General features: G+C 40.0%; 1 protein-coding gene across 1 annotated transcript in view; it reads right to left on the bottom strand.

Moving 5' to 3' along the window:
• LOC309555661 (granzyme A-like) overlaps positions 1-19186 on the bottom strand; it is a 46376-nt gene that overhangs the window by 9469 nt on the left and 17721 nt on the right. Inside the window, exons 3-4 of the mRNA XM_082257693.1 lie at positions 8887-9031; positions 1964-2230 (exon numbers count right to left, since the gene is read on the bottom strand). Coding sequence (XP_082113819.1) covers positions 1964-2230; positions 8887-9031 — 412 coding nt within the window. The remainder of the gene's footprint in view (positions 1-1963; positions 2231-8886; positions 9032-19186) is intronic.

Genomic DNA, 19186 nt, shown 5'->3' with positions numbered 1-19186 from the left:
CTAACCTCGTCACTTCCGGTGACTCTCCAGCACCAATTGGAGATTTCGATGAGTTGCTGTTTCCACAGACCACCAGCAGACCATACACTATGGTACATGCTATAATGACTGGACATTGTTTGTCCGTCCGCTACTAACCAACAACATCACCACCTCCGAGGCAGCGACAACTGTTTTCCTCCTCACCCGGTGTTCTGTGAAAAGAGGCAACTGCTCTTGTCAGTGGTCTGTGAAAACAGCAACTCGTCGAAATTTCCAATTATTCCTGCTGTAGAGTCAACGGAAGTGACACGGTTGGAGATTTTGGTGAGTTGGAGTTTTCGGCAGAACACTGGCAATATGTGAATACCACGAAGAGGGTGGGCCTCGGGTCCGGTGAGTGGTGATTGATGGGGAAACTGTATATTTTATATATTACATATTTTCTTATTAAAGCAGTTATTAACCGCTGGAAGTTTTTTTTCGCACCCTGCACGGTAATGTTATAATGTGCTAGTTTATGTTCTGTAATGTTAAACTTACCTTAAAACAAAGCCTTTGCAGCGCCGAGTTGTCAGAGCTGCATGCGCTCTTATCTTTACCCGCCTTGCTTCTGGGTTCCCGGACACTGGCTCTGTGACTGGCTGGAGCCGCGATGACGTCACTCCCGTGCATGTGCGTGGGAGCCAATGTTTATGGTACAGTGCTCTAAAGAAACAGCACGGGTGAATGTTCCTTCAGAGCACATGCCCCAGGGATGTCCCTGGCTGCATGTAATGTAAATATCTCCTAAACAGTGCACGTTTATGAGAAATTTATACTACCTTTAGGTAAGCCTTATTATAGGCTTACCTATAGGTAAAAGTCAGAGATGGAAGTTTACTTCCACTTTAATAATGTGGCTCACTAATGAATTCTAAGTCTCCAAATCTTGGTTAAGGATGTCACATAAGCATGGCTTTACTTACATCAAAGAAATGTCATTGTTAACTGAGTAGGATGTGCTGAGCCCACTTTCTTCTCTACGATTGGCTATTTCCTTGCATTCAAGTTTTATATTACCACAGCCAAAACTGGTAAGACTTCAGTGCTGTATCCAGAGCTGCATCTTGCATTATGCAAGCGTCTGATTATCTGGCCATGCCATTTAATGGGGGACCCATGGCAGAAACAGCGTCTTAAGTTAGGTATTCTTGTTATGTTTTTTTTTCTTTATCTGTATCTGTCATTATCTTTAATAAAGGCTATATTTATAAGTATTTGTGTGATCTTTCTTTGCACATATCGAAAAAAAACCCTAAAAGAACTTAAACTATCATGTGACCATGATACAACAGTGACACAAAATGGTGGAGTCTCTCCCAAAAGACAGGTATGTGCGTGTCCTTTCTGAAGAAGAAGCAAGGTGGAACCTGGGACAGTTTGGCAGGAACTGCTGTCCAAGCAAGGTCCCTTACATGTAGAAGAGAAAAATAAAGTAGCGTTTAAAAGAGTTGTGTAAATCTGGGAACTAGATGGACAGAAATATCTTTACCTTTGGTAGGTAAAGAGCTCCCATATATGTATTTTATCTATTGATTTAGCCATTTGCGGAGTTCAGTTTTAACATGACATAGAAGAATTTAGGGAGTTTTTTTAGAATCAGAAAGAAAAGAACCTACCAACTCTTGATTTGCTATCTCTTTAGCCACCTTTGTCATGGTAACCTTTATTATATATTTGAAAAAAACAAGGTATTTTATATAAGTTGTAAAAAAAAAAAAGAGAAAGAAAGTAGATAGTTAAAATAGACAAACTGAACCCAAAGACAATATAGCTGCCTTTTAACTAAAGTAGTGTGCCCTGCACCTGTACATACTGTAGATACAATTACCTGTCAAGTGACCAAATGCTTGAGTGCCAAAATACAGGGGCACTGCAGACATGGTGCAGATGAAGTCTGATCACCTCTGGGCACATTCTTTTGTATTCCATTGATACTCACATTACAGAATCCCCTTGATTTTTCTTTCCCGCTGGTGCACATCATGTCCTTTGTGATCTGAACTGTTGGCTTCCACTGGGTAAGACATGTCTTTCTGTCTATGACCGTCACTCTTGCTTCCATTAGCTTGTCTGAATTGTACGGATTTTTGTTATTGGTCTTCCCCCATCCAGCTATATCGCAGACACTTCCGGGTTTAACTTCTGGAAATGTCTCAGGAAGACGTACGACACTCACATCTTTTGTTAAGTTTGCTTTGCCTGACAACTTAAAAACAATATTAAAAAAGTTAATTGCAGTGGAAATACTGACATGTAAAATCCTTGGCATGTTTAAGGTTTATCTAAGCCCAAGGCCAAAAATTGTACTGTTTTTATATTAAAGCTTACCAATTACATTTGGTGGCTGCATTAGTTTTCCTTTTTTTTTTGTTTCCTTTTCACTTGGTGATCCTGTCAGTGACACACTACCTATCATAGGGTGACAACTCTCACTATTCATACCATATCTATTAAAGAAAAAAAGTAAAAGTCAGCAGCTTAAAATACTGTAGCTGCTGATTTTAAATATACATACACTTACCAGCCCAGGGATCCAGTGCTGTCCTCACCCGGGTCAGTTCCTTGCCAGTCTTTGGGTCCCTGGTGCTACCATCCTCACTGTGGGAAAGTGGCTGTGACTTCCTGATGCTTCACAGGCTTGCTGCTGTGATTGTGAATGGACCCGCAGCCTCCTGGGACAGGTGATTAGGGATGATCGAACGGTTCGGGTCGACCATCGGTTCGACCCGAACATTGACTGTTCGAAATTCGGCCGAATTTCAAACTTTTTGCTGAAAAAGTTCGGAATTCGGCAACCAGAACCGACCAAAATGCAATGGGACAGGAACTGGGCTTTAAAAGCCCGTGATTGGACCAGAACCATCAGTAAAAGCCAATTGAGGGGGCAGGAGGATGCTAGGAATGTGATTGGAGTGACTAGGGGGTCCAAAGGCCAATCAGTAGTGAATACGCTCCCCAGTATATAAAATAGCCCCGCCAAATAACTAGCATTGTAATACAGGGATGTGGAAGAGAGTGGAAGCAGTTCTGTTACTCCTGCTTCAAAGTGTCATTTAGCAATTATTAGTGTGAGGAAAGGGATAGTTAGTGTAGTTAGGGTACTATTTTCCACTATAGTTAGATTAAAAAAATCTAGTTTCTGTAGGGAAAGTGTGAAGTGTCAGGGTGACCGTAGGGTAGGGTAAACTGACTCTGACTGCTATGGCAGGGTGACCAAACCCTTCCATGTCAGGGTGACCGCCATAGAAAGCCATAGAAAAAAGATTGTTTCTATTAGAATTGCAGTAGAACAGGATAGTGGCTTCCCCCCTGTGACACCCCGGCTTTTTGTTGCAGGCGTTTTATTGGGCTTTTTTGTGGACGTGTCTGGAGGCAGGCATGACATCAGAACTTCTGTGTAGGGGTATATATACACACACATATGTATGTATAAATACACATACACATATATAGGTGTGAAAGTAGCAGAACACTATGCCAGCGCTAATGAAATAATTAACAGGCATAGGACTTCGCTCCTATCACACCTATATGTGTGTATGTGTATAAATACATATAAGTGTGTGTGTATATATACCCCTATACAGAAGTTCAGATGTTATGCCTGCCTCCAAAGACGCCCAAAAAAACGCCTGCAACAACACACCTGGGCGTTTTTGTAGCAGCCATTTTTTTGGGCATTTTTTGGGCGTCTTTGGAGGCAGACATGACATCTGAATTTCTGTATAGGGGTATATATACACACACACTTATATGTATTTATACACATACACACATATACAGTAGGTGTGATAGGAGCGAAGTCCTATGCCTGTTAATTATTTCATTAGCGCTGGCATAGTGTTCTGCTACTTTCACACCTATATATGTGTATGTGTATATATACATACATGTGTGTGTGTATATATACCCCTACACAGAAGTTCAGATGTTATGCCTGCCTCCAAAGACGCCCAAAAAATGCCCAAAAAAACGCCTGCTACAAAAACGCCAAGGTGTGTTGTTGCAGGCGGTTTTTTTTGGGCATTTTTTGGGCGTCTTTGGAGGCAAGCATAACATCTGAACTTCTGTATAGGGGTATATACACACACACTTATATGTATTTATACACATACACACATATAGGTGTGATAGGAGCGAAGTCCTATGCCTGTTAATTATTTCATTAGCGCTGGCATAGTGTTCTGCTACTTTCACATATAAGTATAATAAATGTTATTATTAACTTTGAGTGTAATATTTTCCTGTTTTTATTGAGATGTTGTCCATAATTTTATTTGTTCTACTGTTTTTCAATGACATATTGTGGTGTCTGTATGCAAGATATTATTACCGCTGAGACTGCTGTTTTACTGGAATTTCATTTTATATGGATATATACTCTTTGACTTTTATATACATTTTTAAATAGATTATATTATATATACTTTCTATGGAAATAATTAAAAATCAGAGTTCTTTGAAGAGGGCAATGTAAACCTTCAAGATTTGTATGGAAGAATGAGCCAAAATCACACTTGAGCAATGCATTTCTCTATACAGGAGGCGTCTCAAAGCTGTCATTACCAACAAAGGATTTTGTATGAAGTATTAACCACTTTACCACCGGAGGATTTTGCTGTCTTCCGTCCAGACCACTTTTTGTGCTTCGGCACTGTGCGACTTTAACTGACAATTGTGCGGTCATGCAATGTGGTACCCAAACGAAATTTACGTCCCTTTTTTCCCACAAACAGAGCTTTCTTTTGGTGGTATTTGATCACCTGTGCGATTTTTATTTTTTGCGATATTAATAAAAAAAGAGCGAAAATTTTGCAAAAAAATGACATTTTCAACTTTGTCTTTTAAAAAATATCCAATATACTCAATTTATGTCATTTTTTTTGGCCAAAATATATTTAGCTACATGTCTTTGACAAAAATGGTGTAAATACTGAAATTTTACGCAGCTTTAATTTCTGACTGCCTATCTCAATTCATGAAGTGCTAAAATGGCAGGGCAGTACAAGACCCCCCCAAATTACCACTTTTTGGAAAGTAGACATCCTAAGGAATGTTCTGAGAGGCATGTTGAGCTCATTGAATATTTAATTTTTTTGTCACAGGTGTTTGAAAAATGAATAAAAAAAAATAAATTTTTTTTTTTTAACAAGTTGTCACTAAAAGATAAATTTCTCACACATGCCATGGGTATATGTGTAATTACACCCCAAAATATATTCTGCTGCTTCTCCTGAGTACAGGGATACCACATATGTGAGACTTTTTGGGAGCCTAGCTGTGTACGGGACCCCGAAAATCAATCTCCATCTTTAGGTTTTCTAATGGCGTAAATTTTTGATTTTACTCCTCACTACCCAACACTGTGACAGGGAAGTGAAGGGGTTAAACTGGGGGAGATCAAGGGGTTAAACCTTTATAGAGGATAGATGGCGGGTGGCCTAAACCTATTCGGGCTTAGCGCAAGCGCAAATTAGGGTCACCAGTGACACTAAATACAGTGATCAGTAGTTATCTGATATACTGTATATATTAGTGCACTGTTTTATATGGAGTGAAGGGGTTAACTGGGGAAGATCAAGCGGTTAAAAGTTTATTAGGGAATAGGTGGCGGGTGCCCTAACCCTATATGGGCTTAGCGCAAGCGCAAATTAGGGTCACTAGTGACACTAAATACAGTGATCAGTATTTACCTATATACTGTATTTAGTGCACAGAGTAATAGGTAGTGAAGGGGTTAACTGGGGCTGATGAAGGGGTAAAAACTTTATTAGGGGATAGGTGGCGGGTACCCTAACCCTATTTGGGCCTAACGCAGGCGCAAACTACGCTCACAAGTGACACTTATACAGTGATCAGTAAAATATCTGTATACCACTGTATATAGTGTTCACTGTGAGGGGTTTGGGGGTGATCAGGGGGTGATCAGAGGTGATGAAGGGGTTAAATGTGCCTATGTGAGGTGTGTCAGTGTAGTGTTGGTGGAAACTCACGTTTTTGGTGTGTCTCTGTCTCTCTCCTGGAACCGAAAGGACTTCAGGAGGGACAGTGACATCACTTCCCCTGTCTGTGTTTACATTACACAGACAGGGGACAGATTGCCATTGGTGGGGACCGATCTACAGACACTGACCAAAAATCATTGGTCAGTATCTGGTGATTGATCGGTTCCCTACCGAATGTCATCGGTATCGGGACCCGCGGCGCACGGGAGCGCGCGGGAGCGCGCTCTGGAGCCGCGATCGCGCATGACGTTAATACTACGTGGCTGAGCGGTATCGTGCCGCACTGCCGCAGTAGTATTACCGCGCGCGGTCCTAAAGTGGTTAAGTACATTTCAGTTACTGTAGCGTGTTCATTAATGTTTCCCTGTGTAATTCCATTTTATTACACATAACTTTTTTTCTGAATTTATTTTTTTTTTTTTTGTGTATGGATTACATGGGCTTTTACTGACATGCGGTGAACATTTAATGTCAACAGCACCTTTGGAAATACACTATATTACCAAAAGTATTGGGACACCTGCCTCTTCTGGGAAGGCTGTCCACAAGGTTTAGGAGTGTGTCTATGGGAATGTTTGACCATTCTTCCAGAAGCGCATTTGTGAGGTCAGGCACTGATGTTGGATGAGAAGGTCTGGCTCCCAGTCTCCGCTCGAATTCATCCCAAAGGTGTTCTATCGGGTTGAGGTCAGGGCTTTGTGCAGCCAGTCAAGTTCCTCCACCCAAAACTCGCTCATCCATGTCTTTATGGACCTTGCTTTGTGCACTGGTCCAAATATTTTGGTGTAGGTAGGATTATGGTGTGGGGATGTTTTTCAGGGGTTGGGCTTAGCCCCTTAGTTCCAGTCAAGGGAACTCTTAAGGCATCAGCATACCAAGACATTTTTGACAATTTAATGCTGACAACTTTGTGGTAACAGTTTGGGGGATGGCCCCTTCCTGTTCCAACATGACTGTGCAACAGTGCACAAAGCAACGTCCATAAAGACATGAATGAGCGAGTGTGGGGTGGAGGAACTTGCCTGACCTACACAGAGTCCTGGCTTTAACCAAAAGAACACCATTAGGATGAATTAGAGCGGAGACTGCGAGCCAGGCCATCTCTCCAACATCAGCGCCTGACCTTAAAAATAAGTTTCTGGCAGAATGGTTAAACATTCCCATAGACACACTCCTAAACCTTGTGGACAGTCTTCCCAGAAGAGTTGTAGCTGTTTTAGCAGCATAGGGTGGGCCAACTCAATATTGAACCCTACAGACTAAGACTGGGATGCCATTAAAGTCCCATTATTTTTGGTAATATAGTGTATGTTTACCTAGAAAAATGATGGCATGTTCAATACCTATTTTATCTCATATACTGCATATATAGTATCTCCAAAAAGTGAGTACACCGCTCATATTTTAGTAAATATTTTACTATATCTTTTTATGTGACAACACTGAAGAAATGACATTTTGCTGCAATGTAAAGTAGTAAGTGTACAGCTTGTATAACAGTGTAAATTTGCTGTCCCCTCAAAATAACTCATTACACAGCCATTAATGTCTAAACCGCTGGCAACAAAAGTGAGTACACTCCTAAGTTTGTACTTGTTTTATAGCCCTATTTTAGGGTTGAGTTGTCCTCAATTATTCCCCCCCTAGGTACTTACAGATCACACAGTAACAGTCTCACCATGTTGCTTGCCCAGAATGAAGGCAGCTTCTTCTTCTTCTTACCCTCTCTGGTCATGCAAAAAGTTGCATGACACAAGGGGAGACAGAAAGAAAGGCAGTCTGCCCTCACTCCCTAGCAGCGCCCTGCTGAGACTGAGGTGTGTTCTAATTTTCCGTGCTGGTTCTCTTTTGTCCACAGCATACTAGAGGGAGAAGAGAGCAGAATCCTCTCTCCAGCAGCTATCAGCCCCCGCTCCTTCTGACAGGAGTGGCGCTGCAAACAAATGTAGAGCCTTTTCTACATTTTTTCAGGGTAGAGCAGCACACATTTTTTTCAGGGCAGGACAGCACACATCTGGTATGAACTTATCAGCAGTGCCATGCTGAGACTGAGGTGTATTCTATTTTTTAATGCTGGTTCTCTTTAGCCCAAAGCATACTAGTGGGAGGAGAGAGCAGAATCCTCTCTCCAGCAGCTATCAGCACCTGCTCCTTCTGACAGGAGTGGTGCTGCAAACAAAAGTAGGGCCTGTTCTACATTTTTTTTAGAGCAGGACAGCACACATATCATATGAACTTCTCCTACTGAAATACATTTATTTTACAATGTATATACACTGGCGTACACTAATCAACACATGTTAATAGACCGTTAAAGAGAATGTACACCCAACATGTCATATTCCCTAATAAGTGCTTGCTGTACCATGTACTTGTATGAAAAAGTGTCCTGTTCTCTTTGTATTGCTTCCTTTCTGTGAAATCCCCAGTGTTCCCCCTTTTCTTTCCTATTAAAAACTAACCACACTAGGTCTGAGAGCACAGCATGGTCAGTTCTCTAGCTGTCCTGGGAACTCAGCCTGCTCTCCTCCAATGATGACATATGTCTTGACATCCCTCCCCCTGCACAGTACTTTATTGGGAAGATTAATGTCCTGCTGTTTCTCCTCCTCTTGCTCTTATGCAGGTGAGAACAGAAGGAATGTGATTAAAATATATATTTATACTGTGTATATATATATATATATATATATATATATATATATATATATATAAAAGGGGAATAAGTATTTTTTTTCATATATATCCATAAATGCCTTTCATGAATGGGTTTTACAAGGTGAGAGTTTACAATCACTTTAGATGCCTGTTACCTTATTTGTTATGAGCCCAACAAATAGCGTGTTGGTATATTTACCTGCAGAAGCTGGAGATTGTTTGTATGTTTCTTTGCATTAAATTTCCGATGGGTAATTGATTTGATAACTGTGAACTGCTGTCTCTGTTTTTCTTTTGTTGCTTTTATTGAGCGAACACCAAGGTCGACAGTTGTTGTTTTGTCTCTAAAAAGAGTTAAAGACATAGCTATGTTATATAAATGACTAAAAAGACAGAACAAATCATATCATTTCTATAGAATGTTTTCTTGAACAGTAAAATATTGTTTAATTAAAATATAATTGAACAGAGGGGCTCGTCCTCACATTGATGAGTTCTATGGCCTGTACCAGATTCTGGAGACCAAGAAGAAGCACAGAGGAGCAAACTGTTCCTGGACCAAAGAAGACTTCTACATCCCTTTATTTACTGGAATGTAATGCCATAGATTCTTCACCGAATAACATTATTATGTATCTATAAAGGATATATCTCTTACAAATTCTGTTCTGCTGTTTGGGCTTCCCGTAAGTAAATTGAAAATAAAAAAAATGAAGCTACAGTATATCCAATTGTGATAAAAAATTTGCTATGTTGATGCTTCACACCCTACATGTTACCATTATGAGTAAGTGTAGAAGGAAGAAGCGCACTTCACAACAGCTGGAGTATTTCACAGATATACTGCAATAAACTAGCACACTGTGAAAGCCCACCCACACTACCAGTCGATGGAAATGGGAAATGCAAAACCTGCAGTGCACAACTGAAACTTCTTCCCTAGCTAAATTCCATAGATAAGTATTAAGCATGCACTCTGCCATCACCATTAATATAAATGTAATTCCAAATGTACAGTATACTGTATATCAACTCATGTCATAGCATTTCAGCCTGCAACTGCCTTTAGCTGGCTAAACAGTACACTAGCAGAATTTCAAATGAACACTTGGACAAACATTTGTATCAGAATTCATGTGAAAATTCTCAGTACATTGGTTGACTTGACAAATGTCTTTCAAAAGTATTTAAAAATTTTGTTTGCTTTTAACATTCATTTATTGTAAAAAATGGACTTCACCAAAGAAATTCATCCATCCATCCATTCAATTTTCCATCCTGCTCCTTCAAATCTTCTCGCCCCTGTGGTCAATAGCGAACAATGATTGAACAAAATACAAAACAAAAAAAACAATGCACTACAAAGTGAGAGGCAATCACTAGAAAAAATATGAACTGTGTATAAAGAACTGGATATAGCAGCCAATCCTTGTAATGTCACCACATAAAAAAATGAATAAAAGAATATTGAATGGCGCTATATCCATAATATAATAGTGAAAAAATACAATAGAGGTATAGTGAAACAATATTTAGAATGACAGAATATAAATCTCGAGCTTCAACATATATACCATGCATCTAAAAATAATAGTAAGATGAAAAAAGTGCATGTGCAAACAAACAAACCAACAACAAGTTTTACACATCAACCAATAAAAATAAAATATATCAAATTTCCAAAATATATATCCTGTGAAATGCTCAAAAAAACATATAAAAAAGGTGTCCAAGATACGCTGTGCAATGGTGATGAGTGAAGAACGAAAAGTCTGTTGATTCAAAAACTCCAGCTGGAGTGCACTGGGGTATACTGCAAACCGCTATAGCTTTGTTCGACTATATATAGAGTGATCCTCTTCAACCAAAGTTTGGCCCCCATAAAAATGCAATACCATTCCTCCTAAGGTCAGCGGCCATTGCACTCAGTGTTGGATATCGGTTGTGTGGAAAAGGACACATTTATCACTGTTTGGATCACATTATTTTTGAATCAACAGACTTTTCATTGTTCGCTCTTTACCATTACATGTGTATCTTGGACATGTTTTTTTTATATATGTTTTTTGAGCATCTCACAGGATATATATATATATATATTAGGACTTTGATATATTTACATTTTTATTGGTTGATATGTAACACTTATTAGTTTGTTTGTTTGGACATGCACTTTTTTCATCATACTATTATTTTTAGATGCATGTTATGTGTGTTCGAGATTTATATTATGTCATTCTAAATATTCTATATATTCTATATAATTCTATATTATGTCATTCTAAATATTGTTTCACTGTTCCACTATTGTATTTTTTCACTATTATATTATTGATATAGCGCTGCTCCATATTCCTTTATTCATGAACAATGATTTGACTTATCCAAAAATTGTGACTGAAATTATACTAGGGTATTGCCAGCTTTAGTCATAGCTGTTAAATACAAAAGCAAATTGGTTAAAAGAACCTCTTCACCCCCAGGTGTTGTTGCTACATCCAAACTCTAACTTGGATCATAAAATATATTTATTAAAAAGTTCACTTCATAATAAAATTGAAAACTACACTAAATTAACAGAATAAGGCACAGTATGTTAGGGACATATGTAACAAAATGGGAAGCATTTTATTTACTTTATATACAAATTTATATTATACCCAAAATTTAGTCTGGGGGTTCTGGACTGGAGCCTGAAATTCAGGAAACCTCACTATTCAAAAATCTCCAATATGCATCTCCACCCCTAATTATATCTAAAACTAGGTTGTAACCATACCACACTTCCTAAGATCAAACAATTATTTAGGTGCTAAGATGTATCAAAAATTAGTCTTGTAAGGCAAGCTTGGCATAAACCTGTGTGAGTCACTTGGAGTATATGATGATGAAAAAATGCGTAAGCACAGTTTACAGTATGCCAATATTGCTACTAGATCTGGAGATATTGTCAGCTAAAAGTACATACAGATCTCCACTTTATTCTTGAAAGAAATGGCATGAAGTTTGGCCTTCCCACCTCCAATCCTATCTGCTGGTTAATGAGGCTGCCTGTCAAATTAAAGGGCCAATAGGTATTCTTAAGAGGAGGGAGTGGGGTGGGCAGATTTTAACTTTTACATAAAAATGTATTTGGATTTAACTTTAGGTATCTATATTTCCAACTCTACTGATCAGTTTGACATGCAGTTTCACTGCTGAGGAAATCTGCCTATGCATTTTTCATCATATATGCAACATAGTTACATAGTTACATAGTAGGTGAGGTTGAATAAAGACAATAGTCCATCCAGTTCAACCTGTGTAGGTGTGTGTGGCTGTAATCATCTCGCATACCCCTGAATGTTCTGATCCTTGAGGTGTACGTCTAGTAGTCTTTTGAAAGTCACCATACTACCTGCAGAAACCACCTCTTGTGGTAGAGAATTCCACAATCTTGTAGCCCTAACAGTAAAGAACCCCCCACGTTGCCTGAGGTTAAAACGCTTCTCCTCTAATCGCATTGTATGTCCCCGAGTCCTCATGCAATCCCTTCGACAACATGATATGCCTTGGTATTCAGGTCTGGACGTATTCCATCCTATGAGTAGTAATCCACCATTTTGGATGAAGGCACAGTGCTGTCCTACAAATAATTGTGAATCTCACATGTACTCTGATCTCCCTCACTTTGCATCTGGGTACAGATCATATGCAGCACTATAAATAGTACTATGTCATGCACCTAAGAACTGGGCCATTTGGTCTCTCACTTGACAGCATAATCCCATGAGCCAATGGAGCAGGAAGACTCACTCTAAGACAGAGAATTTTAATTGCTCTCTTATCCGCACAACAACGTTTTGCTTTCATCTCCTCTTCTTACCCTCGTTGTTCTCCTCTGGACCTAAACTCCTCCCCAGGAGCCTCTGAACAGAAACCATTGTAGTCCTCTACTCCGGAGGGGCCACTAAATGCAACCCAGGTCTCTCTTACCAGTTCAGAGGCTGCCAGACTCAGATTTAAGCTCTAAGCACATCAATAAACATAAGCTCAGTCCAGGGGATGTATTTTTGTAAATTTACTGCAGTGCATCAAACAAAAGAGAGGTTTGAAGGTGCAGGATACTCCAAAATGTCAAACAGATACAGGAGGATAGTCTCTCAATCCCAAATACTCTAGAAGCAGTCTTTGCTTGAAGTGGAGTGGGAAGCCAGATAGTATGAAACTCTTTATGAGCAATCCTAGCCCTTGCAGGAAAATCTGGCCTTCAAGGAAATAGGTGGTGTAGCTGACAGAAGAGTATAAAAATAGAGAAAAGGAGGCTAAACAAATCATCGGTGGTGCCAAAGCACAGAAAGAGGAAGAATTGCTAAATCTATTAAGAAAGGAGATAAAACCTTTTTTAGATACATAAGTGATAGAAGGAAAAATACAATGGGATCACTAAAATTAAAACTGGGCACAACACATATGTTGAGGGAGACTTGGGTGTATCAAACCATTTAAACAGTTGCCTCTGTTCAGTCTTTGTGGAAATAAATTTCACTGCCAACAACAAGTTGGGAAATCATGTTGGTTCCAGTAAAGAGGGTTCGTTTTTAGGATTTCTGGAGACCGAGGTAGCAGAGGAACTGGTTGGTTAAAACTCAACAAAGCAATGGGCCCCGATGGCATTCATTCCAGAGTTATAAGACAACTTTGAGCTATAGTTATTGGACCATTAACAGATCTTTTTAATAAATCTCTTCTAACAGGAGAAGATCCCTATGACTGGCAAAAAGCTAATGTTGCACCTATCCAATAGAAGGGCAGTAAGGTAGAGGTTGGGAATTACAGGCCAGTGGGTTTAACATCAGTTGTAGTCAAGTTAATGGAATCACTCCTGAAAAGAAGGATCATTGATCACTTAACAATACACAACTTACTGGACCCAAAGCAGCATGGCTTTACTGAGGGCAGATCATGTCAGACAAATATGATTTAATTTTGTGACTATATTACCAATGTTTTGGACCAGGGTGGTGCTATGGACATAGCTTATCTTGATTTCAGCAAGGCATTTGATACAGTTCCACATAATGATCTAATACAAAAGTTGTACAAGCTAGGACTTAACCCTTGGGTGGTTCAGTGGATATGCAGTTGGCCAAAGGATAGATACCAGAGTGTGGTTGCAAATGGGGTTCATTTGGGAAAAAAGACCAGCCACTAGTGGTGAACCACAAGGCTTTTTACTAGGTCCTGTTCTATTTGTTCTATATATAAGTGTGATAACTAAAGGTTTGTTGGGCAAGGTATGTCTTTTTGCTGATGATACAAAGGTGTGCAATAGGGTTGATATCCCTGCAGTGACGGCCCATGCATAGGGGGCGCCGGAGCGCCGCCCCCCCCCCCCCTAAAAAAAAAGAAAAAAAATAGAAAAAAAAAATGACAAAAAAAAATAACGTTTTGAAAAAAAAAAAAAAAGACAAAAAAAATAAAGTTTTGAAAAAAAAAAAAAATTGGGTTCGCAGGCCTATGCGCTCGGCCTGGTGGATATGGAGGGGGTGGGGTTTATGACCCAGAAGAGGCGCCGATTGGCTGCCTTCTGGGGGCGTAACCTGGGCGCAGCCAAAAGCGCAGCGCCACCCCCACCTTCGTGATATCCTGGCTGTGATTGGTCCAGTCTCCAGCCTGGACCAATCATCATCCAGGACATCGCTGACTCACAATGGGGGCGGTGCCGGTGCGTGCGTCAGTCACGCACCGTCACCGCCCATCTCCTTCCCGCCGCCCGGACCGGAACTGAAGACAGAAGACTGAAGAGGAGGACGTCCGCGCTGCTAGTCTCGGTTCTCGGAATCCCGCCATCCCGCCGCCGTCAGAAGGTAAGTGATTGCAGCCGGTCTGTGCCCTCACCTGTGCCATGCCTATGCCATCACCTGTGCCATCCCTATGCCATCACCTGTGCCATGCCTATGCCATCACCTGTGCCATCACCTGTGCCATGCCTATGCCATCACCTGTGCCATGCCTATGCCATCACCTGTGCCATCACCTGTGCCATGCCTATGCCATCACCTGTGCCATGCCTATGCCATCACCTATGCCATCACCTGTGCCATGCCTATGCCATCACCTGTGCCATCCCTATGCCATCACCTGTGCCATCACCTGTGCCATGCCTATGCCATCACCTGTGCCATCACCTGTGCCATGCCTATGCCATCACCTGTGCCATGCCTATGCCATCACCTATGCCATCACCTGTGCCATGCCTATGCCATCACCTGTGCCATGCCTATGCCATCACCTGTGCCATCACCTGTGCCATGCCTATGCCATCACCTGTGCCATGCCTATACCATCACATGTGCCATGCCTATGCCATCTCCTGTGCCATGCCTGTACCATGACCTCAAAGTCATGCAATTTTTTTACCGTGTTTTTTGCCGCGAAGCAATACCTATTACATTTTTCTTTTTGCGCCCCCCCCAAATTTTTGAGCAACAGCCGCCACTGTATCCCTGGAGATGTCTGTAACATGGAACATGATTTGGCATTGCCGGAAGATTGGTCAAAGTAATGGAGACTGCAGTTCAATATTTCTAAATGTAAAATAATGCATTAGGGAAAAATAATTCCTTGAGAGAGTATAACATTGGGGGTACAGTGTTGGCCAGCACTACAGAGGAAAAAGATTTGAGGGTACTTGCAGTATTTCTCATGATTGCAGAATGACCAAAAAGCGTGATCAGGCAGTGGTAAAAGCAAATATAATTCTAGGCTGCATCACAAAAGAGATCACCAGCAAGAAGAAGTAGGACCTCTATATAGCTCTTTAGTGAGATCTAATTTAGAATAATGTGTCCAGTTTTGGAGACCTCCCTTACACAAAGATAATGATAAGATTGAACAAGTCCAGACACAGGTAGCAAAAATGGTGAAAGGTCTGGGAGATAAAACATATCGAAAGTTACTTCAGCAACTTAATATGTGCAGTCTTGAGGAAAGAAGGGAAAGGGGAGACATGATTGAAACCTTTAAATATATCAAAGAGGTGAATAAGGTTCAGGAGGGCAGTTTTTTCAATATAAAACCAAAATCAAGAACATGGGGATATGAACTTAAATTAACTGGAGAAAAGTTCAAGATTTATTTTAGAAAGTATAATTTTACTGAAAGGGTGGAATGGTTGGAAATACCTTGGAATAATCTTCCAGCAGAGGTAGTAAGACAGTCAACAGTAAATTGTTTTAAACATGCTTGGGACAAACATAGATCTATACTCAGATAAAAAACTTAACAAAAAAAAAGGAAACAAAAAAAAGGGGCATACTCGATGGACTATTATGCAAAATAAATACAGCACTAAAGACAGTGCAAAAAAATGTTCAAATCCAAATAAATCTTAATTTTCTTATGTGCAAACACTGAATGAATACATGTTCCAAAAAATATTAATAAATATATATGAATGTGCTCCAATAGTAATTACAATGAGTAACAAAATATACCCAATACTGTTAATAGGTGAATATAAATAAACTCTTGAAGGTATATACTTCTAAAATTATATTGACCAAATAATAAGTGTCCAGTGAATTTCCAGTGAAAAAATTTGACTGGTGCTCAAAAACAATCCAAGTGACTTCTTTGTGAATTGTGACTCGTGGGTTCCGTGTTCTCTCCTCCCCCAACCGTGAATTCACTTACCAGAAGGCATGGACCCCTAGAACTATACAGCATAGGGGTCAATAGAGCTTGAAACTGGTAAGCGGTTGCAGGTGTAGGTCCTCCTTAAAGTATCCCTCCTCAATATGGAAAGACAGAAAACACCCCAGATAGTGTAATACGTTCATAGACTTTTATTGTAGATAAGAAAAATCCAAATACACTCACATTTCTTGAAATATAAAATGGCTTCTCAATAAAAAACCTCCAAGGTGTTTGGGAAGCGGTTCAAGCGCGCTGCTGCAGTGTGTGCAGTACCGAGCAGCGTGCGTTCCACCGTACTTCCGCTTGCATTCCACCTTCCCGGAAGTGACGTATGACGTTGCTGAGAAGACCGAAAGTGCGTTGACGCGTTTCGCCCCTCCCAGTGGGCGTTTTCAAAGACTATCTGGTGTTGTAAAATTTTCTCGGACCCATGAAAAAATCGGACCTCGTCACTTCCGGTTATCCCACGTCATGAAAAAGCTGATAGGAGTCTCAAGTGCGCATGCGCACAAGACATTATCTTGGTTTGGTAAAATTATAACACATAGCGGGCAGTTGACTGAGAGGAGGCGGGGCTGAGGTGCGACGGAAGACACCGCCGCATCATCTGCAGAGCTGAATAGAGGAGGCGTGATGGAGGTGCGGCCGTGTAATAAATGCAGGACTTAAGCGACTCCTTCTGTTTTATTATCTTTAGTAATTATCGTATTATTTATCCTTAGGATTTCATTACATTTACTATTTCTATAATACAAAATAAGAAATACTAAATGTAATGAAATGCTAAGGATAAATAATACGATAATTACTAAAGATAATAAAACAGAAGGAGTCGCTTAAGTCCTGCATTTATTACACGGGCCGCACCTCCGTCCCGCCTCCTCTATTCAACTCTGCAGATGACGCGGCGGTGTCTTCCGTCCCACCTCAGCCCCGCCTCCTTGCCTTATAATTTTGCCAAACCTCGAAAAATGTCTTCTGCTCATGCGCACGGTCGACTCCGCATGCGCACGGACGACTCCCCTGTCCCCGGAAGTGACGAGGTCCGATTTTTTCAAGGGTCCGACAAAATTTTACAACACCGGCTTTTCAGCAAGTACTTTATACTCCCTCTGACGATCACATGACCCCAGGGCTGATTTCCTGTTTGGTGTCTACCAACTTCAAATACCCCTTCACTTCCCGCTTTATTCACCATTCAATCATATTAAAATTACATCAATAGGGGAAAATTTGAGCAATTAAAGTGCATATATGTTCCCCATATTTACATGAATATACAAAATGCTCCATAAATTTATATATAATATCCTAAAGAGTACTACATTTTAAAATATCAAAAATATTCAAGCAGAGGATATACTAAAGGAGGATGCTACATGTAGACATTAAAAACTCATTTGCTTAATGCTAAATACAATAAATAAATAGTTAATATAAAAACTAAGTGCCATGAAATGGCCAAGAAAATTTGTGTACCAAACTCTATATTTGAATATAAATAAATACAAATAAATACAAATAAAATAAAAATAAATAAAAATAAAAATAAAAAAATATAAATAAAAATAAATATAAAAAAAAAAAACTCAGTTACAAGCTGGGGGAGGGTGTGAACCAGCAGGACTTATCTTTTTGAGTAGTTCTAATTCAAGAACCTATAAATTACCAGGCAATAGTTCTAAATTCTTTGAAAGCACAACAATATAAACTGGAATTCTGGAAGCCTTAATTCTGTTTCAAACTCATCACTCAAGTATATTAACGTTTACACTTGAAGACAGTTTGTGTTTTTGATATGTACTACCCAGAGATAATTTTTTTTTACATATATCATCAACACACAAAGAGCAGCTCAATTCCTGATTTGTTATATTAAATATACACAATGCACTTGCTCATATTAGGACTAATACCATATTTGGGCAGTGATGTCACAGGGGCACAATTCACCCAGAGATCCCTGTGCGCTTCTAGGTTCCTGCTGGAGAAAGAGCAGGACATTGTTGGACACATTGTTGGATGATGATACATGGAAGATAAATATTCGTGAAATAAGAATTCTTAGGTCTTTTTCATATGGCTGGTTAGGTGCATTCTTCAGATTCCAGTGGTATATTCCTGCAGCTGGACTGACTGCATCCAATCTTAAACATCTGTAGATAAACACTTGGTATGTAGCTACATGCAAATTGTGGTGGCTGCTGTCAGCATCATTATCATTAGTGGCTGCAGCAATAAGCATGCCCCAGTCATTCTAGCCACAAGAATCTGCTGCTGGAATCCAGAAAATGCACCCAACTGGCTCTGTGAAGTAGGTCTTAAACTTTTGCTGTGTGATGTTTTTATTGATTTACATTTCTTACCCACAGGGTGTGGTAATGGAGTACCTATCAATATTGAGAACTAGCACTTTAAGAGGTAGCCCTCTTTTTTTTTTCAAAGCACCCCAATACTGAAGGCAATGTGTGCTAGTGTCAGCATAACCGGGGGGGGGGGGGGGGGGGCTACAAGCTTGCTGCCCACATGTCTGGTTTGCTAGACTGGATAGCTCTGGGAGAAGGAAGGCTACATTTTTTATTTTAACAAAACAATTAGTGCTCCTAGTGCTAAAATTGTGTATAACACTGTTTCAGCACTATCAAGAGCTCCTTCTGGCAATTTCACATGCAGGCTGTCCAGACATTTTTAAAGAAAATTAAAAGTTAGCAGCTAAAATTACTATAGCTGCTTAATTTTAAAAGGTAAGTTCACCTTTCGTTACATGTTACACCCATATTTTAGGGTGCAACATGTGACAGATGCAGCAGCTCCAGAAT

This window comes from Pelophylax lessonae, assembly GCF_965119305.1.
Source record: "Pelophylax lessonae genome assembly, chromosome: 1".
NCBI classification, from domain to species: Eukaryota; Metazoa; Chordata; class Amphibia; order Anura; family Ranidae; genus Pelophylax; species Pelophylax lessonae.
Note: the sequence above shows the minus strand (reverse complement) of the source record. Positions and strands in the feature narration are given on the sequence as shown.